Raw genomic sequence first — 16,737 nt, forward strand, 5'->3', positions numbered from 1 at the left:
CCACACAAGAATCGGGACATCCTAAATCTTTTTTCTACATACTATATAGTAGAAAGTATGCGATTCGGAACGCAACCGTTGTTTGGATGGGATCATATAGACTGCAGTGGCGTCTTTGCATTATGTCGTGCAGGGCAGGATTATAAACTTAAGTTTTTCTGTGTCAAAAATGTCATTGAGCGCAAGTTAATAATAAATGAATTGTTAATAATTAATTAAATGTCCGCAGTTTTAATTTGATGTACTTGTTGTAGTGTAGTAGGCTAGTTGCTCCGTCTCGTCTGTTGCAGTGTAGCGGACTGCTGGGGAGATGCTGCGCGAGCCACTTTAGTATTGGCCGTGGGGTCAGAAGTTTAGGGCCCCAGTCCATGCCCCAGACCATGGACATATAAAGAAACCCCAGACCGCTTCTCATTGGCTGATTTGTAGAAAGGGGCGGGGCTTACGACGGGAGCTGCTCTGTTCAGATCTTGCTAGCTAGCTCGGCTTAGCTAACGTATTAATACAGTAATAACAAATGGACGTTTCATTCATTCATTAAATGAGGATGAATCGTGTTGAGTATCTGTCTACTGTGCGGTTTAGCTGAGACTGAACCGGCGATGCTTTCTGTTGAAACTCATCCACGGACTGTTGGATTTTAACAGCAAAGTCACGAGAGGTTTGCGCACGTGAAGGACCGCAGAACGTCATTTCTGTTCAAGAAGAGATCCTCTTTGGTGAGTCTGGTTTGTAATTATTTTTATTCTAAGCGGAATTTATAATGTAGTTGATTACGTATTATTGTTTGAATTAGACTTTCTGAATGCGTAACTGGCGATACGTGTGTGGGGGGGCGGGGGGCACAACCTCACGTGGCCGACGGCGCTGTTCACCTGTCTGTGGTGGTGAAATGGCTCTCGGTATATTGTGAGTGGTGGCTTTTGTGTAGGGTGTGCGCCGTTGTGTTTTCACTGTTGCCACGTTGTTGTTTCGATCTTGAGTTTTTGATATTGTGAGATCTTGAACACTGCCATTTGGTGGTGCTAATGCTATTGATATATTAGCCTAATATATGTCGTCAGATTCGCGTTTGAGTGATGGCATTATTCAGCTGCAATGTTGGTCCCCTCTGTCACTTGCTAGTACTTTGTTTTTGTTGTGATGGTAGTAATATGTGGTATTTCTGGATTGCATTATAAGATTTTCCTGCATGGCGCCACCAGAGTACTCGAGTTTCCAAACCAAAGTCGCCACTGAAACGCATTGTGGCTGCAGTACCAAGGACGTCCTAAAGATGGCGCCCGATCCCAAGGAAACACTTTGACGAAATCTGGGAAAGTCTTGCTGCAGAAATCAGATGTTTTGGTCGACGTGGCATATTGTAAAGTGAGGAGGTTTTGAGGATACTTCTCAGCGGCTCGTTGGTCTAGGGGTATGATTCTCGCTTAGGGTGCGAGAGGTCCCGGGTTCAAATCCCGGACGAGCCCACTGCCTTTTGCCCATAGGCTAAACAAAAACAAAAAACACCTGGATTCGCAAGAGCTTGAATACAGGTTTATATGAAGCAAACTTTAAGAGCATACCTTTCTCCTTCATTTATCTGACATACACCCTGCGTTCCAAATCACATACCTTTTCTTTTTACTACACTACACACTAAAGTACAGGAGAGTTTTAGGGCCACAGACAGGAGAGAAAACAAAATCAGATAAGGAAGATTTATTTTTCATTACGTCGAGAAATGTCAAGAATAAAGACGAATACTCCAAAATGCAATTGGAGTTAATTATATATTCACATATTTATTTACACATTATTTTTTGTTTATTTCTGTATTTATTTATTTATTTATTTATTTATTTATTTATTCTGTAATTTCTGAAATAAATGACAGCTAACCAGTGACATCCCATCAAATCGATATAGTCCAATCATTATCGCATATCAATCACAATATTAAACACAATAGATATTCCTCGTGCAAACATGTTAGGTTATTTTTAATGTGTGGTAAAGAAGAAAGTCCTTTTTGAAAATAAAGTATTTCTTATATTTGCCTGTTGCCTATAGCAGACGGGGGATCCCTACCCACTTCGCCACTGCCGCCCCATTGTCATATGCACAACAATTACAGAGTAGTCGCTGGCAATGAAATTCTTTAGTCTTGGGCTCCTCCAACAGTGCAATAAGAAGTGTATTATTAAATAATAAAAAACAACAACAATAACAATAGTAATAATAATGATAATAATAGTGATAATAGTGATAATAATGATAATAATAGTAATAATAATGATAATAATAGTAATAATAATGATAATAATAGTAATAATAAGAATTAAGTGTATACGAGGAACACAAGGAGAGCAGAGACCTAAATACAAAACTAAATAAATGTAAAAATCTAAGAAGTAAACAGACGTTTTTATCCAGAGTTACTTACAAATAAATGGATAAATAAATACATACAGAAACAAATATATGAACAACTTTTGCCAATAAACATAAAGTATTTCTCATCTTTCCTCACAGCTAGGGCTGGCCCGAATGCCATTTTTCAGGCTTCGAATATTCGTTGGTTTTTCCGAGCGAATATTCGAATATTCGTTCCAGAAAAACACACCATCAAAAACAACAATAAAAAAAAAAAAATAATAATAATAATAATAATAATAATAATAAAAAAAAATAAAAAAAAATTTAATAATCCCTATATACTGGAACCGATTTTGACAGTATCTGCATATTTTGTTGAAGATTTACGCGCTCGGAGGTGAAGTAATGGATGCGCTTTGACACTTAGTGATGTAATATCCTCCTAAATGAGCAATACTACTACTACTACTACAATATTACTAACTTTTATATCCAAGTATAAAATTATTTGATGACATTATATTGCAGTACTAGCTTCTTGCAAAAAAAAACAAAAAAAAAAAAAAAAAAAAAACAAAGCTCCGAATACTAATTTAAGCTCCGAATACTAATTTTCCGAACGAGTATTCGAATATTCGAATAATTCGGGCCAGCCCTACTCAGAGCAATATGATAATTTAGTCCGTAGCAGTCTGGAGACAACTGCTATAGAATTGGTAGAATTAGAATTGGGTGTAATACAATTATTCACCAGTAGATGGCACTCAAACACCAGGAATTCTAATAAGTCAAACTGAAGGCAGCATATGTCCAGGCAACGTGGCATGTACTGTGCAGTGATTGTGAAATGTGAAATTCAAGGTCAGGCTGCAAAGAGATTGTGGCTCGTTGGTCTAGGGGTATGATTCTCGCTTTGGGTGCGAGAGGTCCCGGGTTCAAATCCCGGACGAGCCCACTGCCTTTTGCCAATAAGGTAAACAAAAACATAAAACACCTGGATTTGCTAGAGCTGAAATACAGGTTTATGAAGCAAACTTGAAAGCATACATTTCTCCTTCATTTATCTGACATACACCCTGCGTTCCAAATCACATACTTTTTCTTTTTACTACACTACATACTAAAGTACAGGAGAGTTTTAGGGCCACAGACAGGAGAGAAAAGAAATCTGATAAGGTAGATTTTTTTTCTTTATTATGTCGAGAAATGTCAAGAATAAAAACGAATACTCCAAAATGCTATTGGAGTTAGTGGGGCATTTATGTATTTTTTCAGCATACTACAATTGACGTGCATGTAGTAGGACATCCTACATCTTTTTCTGGTGTACTAAATAGTAGGGAAGTATGGGGATTGGAACTCAGTGATAGTCTATGAAGTAGCAGTCTGGAGACAACTGCTATAGAATTGGTAAAATTAGAATTGGGTGTAATACAACTATTCACCAGTAGATGGCACTCAAACACCAGGAATGATAATAAGTCAAACTGAAGGCAGCATATGTCCAGGCAACGTGGCATGTACTGTGCAGTGATTGTGAAATCTGAAATTCAAGGTCAGGCTGCAAAGAGATTGTGGCTCGTTGGTCTAGGGGTATGATTCTCGCTTAGGGTGCGAGAGGTCCCGGGTTCAAATCCCGGACGAGCCCAAGATTTTCATTTCGAAGACGTAAACCCATAAAAAAAGTTATCACACACATACATGGAGTACTTACATGTAAAATCATGTGATTGTACCCTACACAAGAATTGAAACCAACATATGCACACTGTATTGTTCCCTCTTGAATGCTGTTAAACCCTTCCATGCATGAATAAGGTAAGGGTTCCTCCTCTTCATTCATTATTAAGAAAATACTTTTTTTTGTTTTCTGAAGTAAAATGTTTAACAAATAAAATATACAAATATTATAGTTATAAGGGAGGTGTTCCAGGAGCGTCCAGCTGGAAGGAGGCCTCGGGGAAGACCCAGGACTAGGTGGAGAGATTATGTCTCCACGCTGGCCTGGGAACGCCTCGGGATCCCCCAGTCAGAGCTGGTTGATGTGGCCCGGGAAAGAGAAGTTTGGGGCTCCCTGCTCAAGCTGCTGCCCCCGCGACCCGATTTTGGATAAGCGGTTGAAGATGATGATGATAATGATCAACACTGATGGTTGATGTGCAACTACCAGCAGACCCCAATGTAAATACAAGAAAAACTATTTTAAATAGATGTAACTGTAGTGACCAGTGTGCATGAACGAATAACCCTACATCATATCATATGACATTTTTATGCAATATTTAGTTTAATGTTTACATTTATCCACATATAATGTACATTATACATCTGCAAATAATCTGAAACGTATGTGAAAACTGTCTGTAGTTCTGTATATTCACAAACTGCTGTGTTTTTAATCCATTTATTTGGTTACCGTTACTTTTACAACTCTTCAGTCCAAAAAAACTCATTTTCCCATCAGCCACCAGTTCTCAATTTATTTCCGGTCATGCGCAGTACGGCCCGGCTTCTCCGTTGAGCGTCAGTGCCATGACAACAGGACGATGGCTGCTATCAAGAGGGAGAGGAATGTGATTTTTGTGTGAGCGAGAAACGACAAACAATCTGGTTTTACGAAGCGGCCAGAGTACGTAAAGGTAACGAAAGCCCGCGAGCAAACCCGGACGTGTTTTATCACTAGCGTAGAGCATTTGAAATCACTGTTTTTGACCTAATAGTGTAGTATCCAGGTAACTTGGAGAGCTAGGTAATTAGCCCGCTAAGCTAAAGTCAATTGAGCTGGCTTGGGTTTGACGTTTTGACGTTAGCGTCAGGTTAACTCACCTGTTAAAGATGCCGCGATTTGTAACTGACTTTAAAAGAGTGACGTTAATTTACTCGGCAGTTGTGGCAGTTGCTGTTTCCAAGTCCTCGTGCGTATAATATAACAGAATACATCTACAGGTGTCAGCTCAAATACACACAAAGTTAAATACCATGCTTTGATATAAGGACTATAAGGCACTGGCTAATTTTTGGGAGCATTTTGGGCTTCAGTGTCTTGCCCATAGATAGTATATTAAAGGTCTTGCCCAGGGACACTTTCATATGTTGTGGGGAAGAGGGGGATCGAACCGCCAACCTTCCAATCCAACTGACAACCGTCCTAACTGATGCTTAGCCTCATAGACTTACAAATACCACCATGAAACTTTTGCCAGATTATTAAATACACAATTATTTTTTGTATCACATTTTTTCCCCTGAAATATTTGTTTTACAAAAATTGGTCATATGTTTCCATAGAAACTAAAAGTAAAGCCAGAGCTCAAATCTCTTAAAAAACGTTATGTTGGGCGTAGTGGATAGAGCGTGTACCATATTGGCTCCGGCCTTCGTTGCAGTGGTCGTGGGTTCGAATACAACCTGTGGACCTTTACTGCAGGTCACCCCCCCCCCCTCTCTCTCTCTCTCTCTCTCTCTCTCTCTCTCTCTCTCTCTCTCTCTCTCTCTCTCTCTCTCTCTCTCTGTCTTCCCATTTCAACTCTGTGCTGTCTAATAAAGCTAAAAAAAAGCATAAAAAAAAAAGCTTAAAAAAAAAGCAAAAAAAATGTCATGTTTACGACAGTGTCCAAAGTTTTTCAGAACAGATTTTGGATGCTGATGATTTTTTTCATTTCATAAATCAAAGGTCAGAGGTCATTTTTGGCGTGTTAAAAAAAAAAAAAAAAAGGATCATCATACATCAGACAATTAACAACATATGTTTATATATATTGAAAAAAAAATCATGTTAAAATAACAGCAGTGGGGTGCCCTTAGCTCATTTGGTAGGGCGTCCCCCCCATGGGCCTCGGCCAGCAGCAGACCCGGGTTCGATTCCAGCCCGCGGTCGTTCTCTGCGTGTCACTCCCCGCTCTGCCCCATTTCAACTATGTCTCTCTCTACACTATCAATAAAGCATAAAAATGCCAAAAAAATATCTTAAAAAAAATTTAATTAATAAATAAAAAATGATGTCCGTTAAAGATGGCTGTATAAGAGAGATACACATATGCAAACAGACAAGGTTTAGTCAAATAAACACCTCCATGTACATTTTAGACCTTTTGATTTAAACTAGTATGAAAGAAGACATGTTATGGAAGCAACATCGACAAAAATCTCAAAATTGACCAGTGCTTGAAAAAACAATGTTATAGCGTCCAGTGTCTCTCCAGTCCTCTAGATGGGATTCTGTCTCTCAGGATTAGCTGCCCATTCCATATGAAGGTATATGTGGTGCATAAGTCTTTAGCACATGTAACTGCAGATTTCGAATGCGTAAACTGAAGTCACAAATGTGTAACAGTAGATTTGAAGTCGTAAATATTTGTTTTGCATGTGTACTCCAAAGTCACAAATGTGTAACAGTAAATTTGAAGTCGTAAATATTTTTTCTACCATTGTGGACACAAAATAGGGGCTACGAGTTCACAAATCGTTGTTACGGGTGCACAAATCCTATCCTGTGCATCGCAACTTCAAAGAGTCATGCGCTTGACGCTTTTGCTACAATCATTGCAGCACAGTTGGTGCAAAACACATTTGCACACCCGTGTTTTATAATGTGAGAACATGCCCCCAATTTGTGCATTCGTAAACCCAAATGTGAACTAACGCATCAGAAGTTGCACATCTGTGAAAATTGTCCTCTCAAATAAAATGATATCGAGCACAGCATTTTAATGAGCGAGCACAAATCGATGATACAACTGCTCAAATCTGTTCCTACAAGTCTCAGCTGAGGGTTTTCTCTGCTCGAATCTGCTCCTGCAAGTCTCGGCTGTGGGTTTTTTTGCAGGTAGATTTGCACCACGCCCAGGTGGTAAATGTGGTGCAAAAGTGTTTCGTATGCGTAGAACAGATTTGTATCCGTAGAAGGTGGGCGGGACAACATTGTCGCATCATCCAATGAAAGCGCCGGTTGGGACCCGTGACGTCAGCATGTGAACAAACGGAGGAAAAGCCTTTTTCCTTCGTCCCTTTTCACCAGAAATTGTAGGAAATGACTAAATGAGCAACAACAACTATCAAACTAATGCGAAGTAGTAGGTAGTAGTGAATTGAACTCTTTTTCTGTAGTTTTACATTGCATTTTTTAAGTAATGGAGAATTACATTATATGTACTCCAGCCTTTGAGGAAAAGTAGTCCAAGGTGTCTGTAACAGTAAATAAGCCGCGTTAGCTAGCTTTGAGGTGGTTTCCCGATCATTTTAGACAGGACAGGAGGCTTATTATGTGACACGGTGACGTTGAGGAGGGGATACCCATTAAACACCAGGACCTGCGGTGGTTTAATAAACAATTGAGCTGCTTCACAATCTCTGTCCGGAGCCGCAGCAGTGTCTGGACTGACGGTCACGGACACACGGTCGGACACAGACCTAGGGTTTAGCTAGAGCCTACAGGACACGGAGCCATCCCACGGAAACTATGAACTGTAAGTCTGGTTTTCTTATGTTTTTAAACTTCAAAGTTGGTCGGTATAATACGTTCAATGATGAGAAGCAACGTGTGGTTATAATGTATTGCAGGCAGCATAGCTAACCACTAGCTAACAAGTCATAATGGGTATAACAGCTAATGTTCGTTAGCATATTCTTTTAAAGGATGTACCGTTTTTTAAGGCATTTGGTCACTTCTAAGGATGTTAATAATTAACTGTTAACGTAAAATAAGAAGGCTGACCAATGAATCCTTCCGTTAATCAGTTAAAATAATCCCGGCGCTAGCCAGGGAAATATGAGTCAGCTGAATACTGGAGTCTTGTTGCTATAATAATAATCAGCGTGTCTGTATGTCTGCTTTTCTGGGACATCGGCACCTTCATACATAGCCTACTAGTTTTACATCAGGATGTAATGTTAGCATGTGTCGACCTCATATAGAGCGTTTTCTGTCTTAATAGTGGCTATGAAGATCCAAATAAACACATGTGAGCAGTATACTATTCTGCTCAGCCCGTCTCAACATCATGTTGCTGTTTCTGAATAAAAACAGGTAGACAAGTGTCCCATTATGCAAAGGATTTTTTTTTAATTGTGCAGCTCCATCGTGTTTAAATCATATTTTATATCTGTTTTTCCAGCCTGAAAAAAAACATTTACAACTAATTTTAAAAGTCACTAATGACAAGATACCCCCCACGAAGAGAATGAATTGCAGGGCTGTTATAATAAACTATATTGATTAGTTTTTAGCTTTGTGTTCTTCATCAACTCGCACCTACATGTATTTTATTTATTTTATAAATCTTAACATTATCTTAACATCTGAATGGCACAATCTGCTTTTCCACAGACTCATCTTGGCTGTCCTGCACAAGGCCTGGCACAAGTTTCCATCCTGTCAGGGAGAAGCCATTGTACAGTGAGCAGCTACAGTCAGTCCTAACTATTATCCGTCATGTGTTTACTATAACATCACTAATGGGATCTAACAATTGTTTCCGTCCCCAGTGTATGCATTGCTGAGGGAAGGACACTCCAGATAACTGAAGACTTCACTGCTCCTGCTGCCTTGAGAAGATCTCCGAAGATGGAGCAGCGTGGAACTCACCTGGCAGTCACAGCACATCAGTCTGACTCTACACTCTACACACAATTTGTTTTCAATTTTTAGATTGTGATTATTATAAATCTAGACAAAGTCAGATCATACTCAATTCATAATCATATTGATTGCAGTAAATGAGGTGACGTACTCAGTCATGTTTATTTGTTTGACATATTAAAAAGGTAGGGGAGATTTTGATTAAATATGGTAAACAGTTGGGCTACAGACCAAGGACTAAGTTACTAGTTTTATGTTTTGTTTTATAAAGTCTTGTTCCGGCACATGCCAGAGCATTTTGGGTATTTTGTTCATTTTCTCTTAATAAAATAACGCCATACAAAACTTTACTTGGAGGTATGCAATTGTGAGTGCATTATAGTTTTAAACTGGTTGATTTGTATTTTTCATTTTGACCGTATGTATATGTTTAGTAAATCCACAAATATTTTAAAAAGTCCAAATCTTGTGATTTGTTTGTGGGGTAAGCTTTTACTATACATTTGTACTGATTGTGCTTTGATGTGATAACTGCAAATCATAAATATAATTGATATAGGGCATTTATTAGTCTTGCTTTAGCAGCATGCAGACCTACTTATTAATGCAGCACGTGATCTGAATTAACATGTTCTAAACTGCATAAAATGTTATGGTGTGACACTTTGTGATTGTGATTAATTAAAGTAATCACTGAAATGAGGTTATATGAAGCTTTGTACCCTGTTCTTCTGGACACGTCACATGAGGTAAGGTGTATAGCAGAACTGTCTGGGGATAAGCACACAGTTAAACCTGATCATGTAATTATCAGTTTGTGATACAAGTAGTGATAATTTCACATGGAAAATGTGAGATAGAGGAACAATTATTCCAATTCAGTTTTAATGTGTCCTCTATACTTTTCTATTGCCTTGTAGAGTAGGTTACTTATTCACTTCACTATTCACACGTTTAAATTAATTAAGCTTACTACATTTAGAAGACTAAGTGTATGATTTATAAGCATATTTCTGGATTTAGATACATGCTGAATACTCTGCAGCAAGATATGTAGGCCTACTTTATTTACTTTGGTCCTCAATGCCTGCAACGTCCTCCTCACCCCCTGCGTGTGGTGTGTTTTAACTTTTAACCATAGATAGTTTTAACAGCCAGGAGCCTTGACAGCGGCTGCGGGACAATAAACTATTGTCGATAGTTAACCTGCTATCGGTGTATGAATGTGTGTGAATGGTAACGTGTAAATGGGAACAGGTCTCCCTTGCAAAAGAGTCTTCGGACTCAATGGGATATACCTGTATAAATAAAGGTTAAAAAAATATATAATGGAAATTCATTCTCTATTTAATAAAACTACTTTTATTAAAATGTAAAGGTTTTAAAGAGAAAAACAGCATGTTTAAACAGTTACACCAGTGCCAATCACACAGCAGACGTTAACTGACGTCGACGCTGGCCCTTATATCTGCTAAAGTAAACTTGTTTATGACTTTCACTACTGGCATAAGGCTCCGCTGTAGTTCCCTCTTATTCAATTCCCTTATTATTACATTTCCTACATTTTCTGGTGAAAAGAGACGACCATGGACCAGCCATGGACATATGAGGGAGACGACGGAAACAGGCTTTCTCTCAGTCTGTTTAAATGCTGACGTCACAGGTCCCAACCGGCGTTTTCATTGGATGATACGACAATGTTGTCCCGCCCACCTTCTACGGATACAACTCTGTTCTACAGGTACGAAATACTTTTGCACCAAACATAGCAGCTGGACGTGGTGCAAATCTACCTGCAAAAAACCCACTGCTGAGACTTGCAGGAGCAGATTCGAGCAGAGAAAACCCTCAGTTTAGACTTGTAGGAACAGATTCGAGCAGTTGTATCGATGGATTTGTGCTCGCTCATTAAAATGCTGTGCTCGATATAATTTTATTTGTGAAGACATTTTTCACAGATGTGCAACTTCTGATGCGTTAGTTCACATTTGGGTTTACGAATGCACAAATTTTGGGCATGTTCTCACATTATGAAACACGGGTGTGCAAATGTGTTTTGCACCAACTGTGCTGCAATGATTGTAGCAAAAGTGTCAATCGCATGACTCTTTGAAGTTGCGATGCACAGGATAGGATCTGTGCACCCGTAACAACGATTTGTGAACTCGTAGCCCCTATTTTGTGTCCACAATGGTAGAAAAAATATTTACGACTTCAAATTTACTGTTACACATTTGTGACTTTGGAGTACACATGCAAAACAAATATTTACGACTTCAAATCTACTGTTACACATTTGTGACTTCAGTTTACGCATTCGAAATCTGCAGTTACATGTGCTAAAGACTTATGCACCACATATACCTTCATAATTCCACCTGCTCAGCACTTAGCAAAGCTGCTTGCCCCCCCTAACAAACACACACACGCACACACACACACACACACACACAGACAGTGGGTCACGTGATTGGGATACTGCTCTGCTATTGGCTGCAGTTGTCAGCATGGTGCACATTCAGTAGCTGTCACCAGTGTTTGGCTGTGTTCGGAAAGCCATACTAGCATCCTACATCCTACATACTCACCATCTATATGCTACATACTGTCTACTCAAAGATCGATTGTGTATGCGAGGTGTGTCGAAACATTCACACTGAAGTATACCATGGATATATAAAGAAGAATACTCAAGCAATAAAAGAATTTCTTCTTCTTCTTATAAGATTCCGGCCGTTTAGACGCTGTTTAGCATATTGCCGCCCTCCACAGGTTAGATATAGAACTAGATTGTTACATACAGTCCTGTGTTGTGCAGGAAATGCAGAATTACAAAATAAAGAATTAAAAAAAAACCTTCCTTGTCGTTTGAAAAGACGCGATGCATTGTGGGGCGGTTGAGTAGGAAAAGTATCCAATCGATCCATACCCAAAATCTTCCCGGAAGTTAGTACTCATCCGGGAATTTCTCGCATACCCAAACTCGCATACCCAACCGTCACATACTCAAATTGAAGTCAAAATGAGTAAGAGTAGGACGTTAGTATGGCTTTCCGAACACAGCCTTAATCTTGGCTGTGATCCAGTGTGTTCTTGTAGTGGCTAGAAGGTTGATGTTTCTCTTAGTATTTCATTATTTAATCTCACATTTAAACCTTGTTTTTGTTTATTAAAAGAAGAACGTGTCCTGTTTCCTTAATGCAAATTGATGAAATGTATGATAAAGTTTCCTGAGTTCCTTTCTTAATTCAGGCTGTAATTATTGAATTGTTTTATTATCGTTAAACGTTAAAGTCATGTATTGTGTATGGTTTTGGGGCCATTTGTTGTTTGAAATATTCCCACATACCCAGCATAATATATCTAAACCATTTCCTGTTTCCCTCTCTCTCTCTGTCCAATCAGAGAGCAGCATGTCTCTGTTCAAGGCGCGTGATTGGTGGTCTGCGGCGCTCGGCGAAGGAGAGGAGTTTGACCAGGGATGTCTGTGTGTCGGAGACGTGGATAACAGTGGCAGCGGACATGGTCAGTCTGTCTGTGTTTCTGTCTGTGTTTCTGTCTGTCTGTCTGTCAGTCTGTCTGTCTGTGTTTCTGTCTGTCTGTCTGTCTGTCTGTCTGTCTGTCTGTCTGTGTTTCTGTCTGTCTGTCTGTGTTTCTGTCTGTCTGTCTGTCTGCGTTTCTGTCTGTCTGTCTGTCTGTCTGTCTGTCTGTCTGTCTGTCTGTCTGTCTGTCTGTCTGCCTATGTATCTGCCTGTCTTTGTGTCTGTCTGTCTGTCTGTCTCTCTCTCTCTCTCTCTCTCTCTCTCTCTCTCTCTCTCTCTAAACTGTCCCCATTCTGTGTGATTGTAGACAAAGTGGTGGTGGGCAGCTACATGGGCATGCTGCGGGTCTTCTCCCCCCACAGCAGTGCCCCTGGTGAGGGCTCCTCTGTCCCAGTGGAGGCCCAGCTGCTGGAGGTCCAGCTGCAGAATGCCATCATACAGGTGGAGCTCGGGAAGTTCGTCTCGTAAGTAACAACCTCACACACACACACACACACACACACACACAGTCAGTCAGTCAGTCAGTCAGTCAGTCAGTCAGTCAGTCAGTCAGTCAGTCAGTCAGTCAGTCAGTCAGTCAGTCACGCACTCACTCACTCACTCACTCACTCACTCACTCACTCACTCACTCACTCACTCACTCACTCACTCACTCACTCACTCACTCACTCACTCACTCACTCACTCACTCACTCACTCACTCACTCACTCACTCACTCACTCACTCACTCTCTCTCTCTCTCTCTCTCTCTCTCTCTCTCTCTCTCTCTCTCTCTCTCTCTCTCTCTCTCTCTCTCTCTCTCTCTCTCTCTCTCTCTCTCTCTCTCTCTCTCAAATTCAAATTCAAATTCAAAATTGGCTTTATTGCCAAAGCAAACATCAGATAACAAATAATTCGAACAAATATTCAGACAATACACAATGTGTCAAAATAAAACAATATACAATATGAACGATATATACATCTGTATGAATATTATATTGTGTGTGTGTGTGTGCGTGCGTGCGTGTGTGAGTGAGACCTGGTGTATTATGTCCTAATTTTGTGGCAAGCCGAAATAAACTGTCCTGCAAGGACGGAGCTCTCTTTATGCTCTCCCATAACTAATCTAAATTGCTCTTCAGGGGAGCTTCTAAAATTTTGGTGTATTTGGCCGAATCTGTTAAAATATATTTCTCTAACATTTTTAAATTTGGGGCAGTGCAGGAGGAAGTGCTGCTCTGTCTCGACAGCAGCTTCTCCACACTGCTGGCACAGCCGCTGCTCTTTGGGCAGCCATGTTTTCTTATACCTGCCTGTCTCGATGGCCAGGCTGTGAGCGCTCAGTCTGTACTTTGTCAACATCACTCTGTGTCTAATATCAGTCACTGTGGTCAGGTAGGGGGCCACAGTGTACACACACACACACACATAAAGGGTTCAAATAGAAATGTAGTGCTGCCATGGAGGATTGTAAGCGTTTGTAATTTTTCCTGTAAATTAAGTTCTCTATATATCCCATATATGACATTCTCAAAACATTTTCGAATAGACCCAGTGTGCATTCCACCATGAGCGCTCAAACTCAGAACAGCAAGTATCACGTCAGTTAGCTTTAAATAAGTCAAACTACATTTAAAAAAAAAACATCATCTTTCTTAGCTCAAAAAAGAGATGTGTTTTTAGCCTGCGTCGGAAGATGTGTGGACTCTGTGTTGTCCGGATGTCAATTCCAAATGTCGAATGTTTTCTAACTGAGAGCATTTTATTTTGACTTTTAGCAGATTTGTTTTATTGTTTTGGAGTACGCCTTTGTTTTTCGGCACGGAATATTATGTTACCTTTATCAATTATCTGCAAATCTAGCCACTATCTTACTATGCAACCCAACATCACAAATAACCTTTAAGATATGTACGACTAAGTTCATCTACATGAAAATAAACATAACATAGAGGATACTACAGGTTGTACTATTGGTCTAAGCTTTACCATGGGGCCTCTCCTGACCAATCAAATGAGCACAGATCAGTTCCCTAACACCAGGATCATTGATGGAGCTGGTAATCTCTCTCTGCCCTCCCTATTGGCTGCCGTCCCATACGTGAGACCGTTACCTGTGTCACTGTTTGTAGGTTAAATTGGCATTAGCCTAAAGTCCTGTGCCAAGAAGTAACCTTACATCACTGGATCACAAATGCATAGCTCAACCTTTAGGTCTTAAAGTGATACACTGCAGGTGAATAAGAGTAACATTTTAAATGTATATATATCATCATTACTTACATTAAACCTGCAGTGTGTAGAATTTTGGGTTTTATTTCCTAGCAGATTTTGTAGAAAGTACATTTAATTTAGTGCATAATGGCTGAATTTTTTTTTTTTTATTATAATTTTTTCCCTTAGAAAGGGTCTCATATGTCCATGTTTCTGCATATTTTGGACCAAGGCCTAGTGCCGCCATCTTGAAAGTGTCATAGTTGGAATGTCATCAGGTGCATTGTTTAAAATTTAGAATTGTTCTTGTCCTTGAAGGCCACTGTAGCTTCTGTTATTATTCGAAAGGGTTGGGGTTACCCAGGGAGCGTTGCATTCTAGAACTTTGTAGAACTTTCTTGATGATGTCATATTACACACTGCACCTTTAACTAATTTGTGTGTTTTACAAAACAGATTTTGGATACCGGATTTTTTCCATTTTATAAATCGAAAAATACTATGTACAGGTCCATTCATAAATCATCACATTGCAATTTCATTCATAAAAAAATCTATCTGGTTTTTACTCACCGCTACATTCACAATGTCCCAAAACCCCAAAACCACCATGTCATGATTTAGCGCGACATATCAGCCTCAAACCAGCCAAAACATATTTATGCTTCATGTCAATGTAACCGCTACGTTGTTAGCATAGCTGTCAGATCCCAAGGGCCCAATCCTGCTTTGGGTTTGCACTGTATAATTGGATTTTAGGAGGTGACACCCTCGGAGTCAAAGGGTCAAGTGTGAAATGTGGAAAAACGCTTATTTGTGTTTATTTCTCCTATATAAGCATCTTTAACGGCCATTATCTCAACATTAGTTTGTTTTCATTACTCTGAACCGTCTATTGCACTCACTGCACATACAATTCAATACCTGTAATAATTCTCAGCACTATTCTGAAGGTTATAACAGAAGGAGTTGTTCATATGTTGTTAATTGTCTGTTTTCTTCTTGAAAACATAATTTTTTTTTCTACAATAATATTTTTTGATTTATTAAATGAGAAAAGGCTGCATCTAAAATCTGTTATGTAAGACTTTTGACTTGATATATTTAAAAAATTAGATAAAGTTCTCATTCCACATAATCTACAACATATGAGTACATATACTGTACATTTGGGCGACTGTGGCTCAGTTGGTAGAGCAGGTCGGCCGATGATCAAAGGGTTGGAGGTTCGATCCCCGCCCTGCCACTTGTGTCATAGTTGTTGTGTCCTTGGGCAAGACACTTCACCCACCTTGCCTCGTGTGAATGTCGATAGTTGGCCTGCTATCGGTGTATGAATGTGTGTGTGAATGGTAACGTGGGAAAGGAAAACAGGTCTCCCTTGCAAAAGAGTCTTCGGTCTCAATGGGATTTACCTGTAGAAATAAAGGTAAAAAAAAATATATACATATACACTTTAGATTCCCCTTTCTCTGTTGTACTGTATAACTGGGGAGGATATGGGTGTGGAGTTGCAATTCAAAGCAGATGATGAAGACTGTCTGCATTGTTTGGGAATGTTGGCAAGCTGGTGAGAGAGTAGTGTGGTGCCTGGACACTCAATCAGTCAATTTCAAATGTATTTATTTATTTATTTATTTATTTTTGCAAAATTGATGCAAAAGTTTAGTTCTTAATCACTTCTTAAATGAAGACAGGAATCCATAGAACAATTTTGATTCGACTGTCAAAAAGCCAGACCGAATTATTATTATTTTTCCGCCCATATTCCATTGTCTGCACCTTTTTTTTTTAAAGATTATTTGTTACAATGGTAATAATAACAAAAATAAAAATAAAATAAAAAATTGTCTAGCTTACGTGGGTGAACAGAAACCTTCCATAAGTGCATGTTTCTGGGAAGAGGTCCCGTGGTTTTGCCCCAAAGGCTTTTCCCACATCATCTCTCTCCGGCTCTAACCCTAACCCAACCGAATCAGCCTGTTTGGAACATGCTGTGTTTAGTTACCTGCGGTTTTTAGTTTGTTTGGCACAGGACTCATGTTAAGAAAAACTGGTGGGCA

General features: G+C 39.5%; 2 protein-coding genes across 2 annotated transcripts in view; one reads left to right on the forward strand and one right to left on the reverse strand.

The window, feature by feature from the left end:
* LOC307260013 (uncharacterized protein) overlaps positions 1-16,737 on the reverse strand; it is a 491,510-nt gene that overhangs the window by 6,201 nt on the left and 468,572 nt on the right. The gene's annotated exons all lie outside the window — the stretch shown is intronic.
* bbs9 (Bardet-Biedl syndrome 9) overlaps positions 4,882-16,737 on the forward strand; it is a gene marked incomplete at its 3' end in the record, with an annotated part of 197,269 nt that continues 185,413 nt past the window's right edge. Inside the window, exons 1-3 of the mRNA XM_080039665.1 lie at positions 4,882-4,997; positions 12,341-12,460; positions 12,785-12,941. Coding sequence (XP_079895791.1) covers positions 12,349-12,460; positions 12,785-12,941 — 269 coding nt within the window. The 5' untranslated portion in view covers positions 4,882-4,997; positions 12,341-12,348. The remainder of the gene's footprint in view (positions 4,998-12,340; positions 12,461-12,784; positions 12,942-16,737) is intronic.

The sequence above is a fragment of the Ammodytes marinus genome (assembly GCF_949987685.1).
Source record: "Ammodytes marinus genome assembly, chromosome: 13".
Lineage (NCBI taxonomy): Eukaryota > Metazoa > Chordata > Actinopteri > Uranoscopiformes > Ammodytidae > Ammodytes > Ammodytes marinus.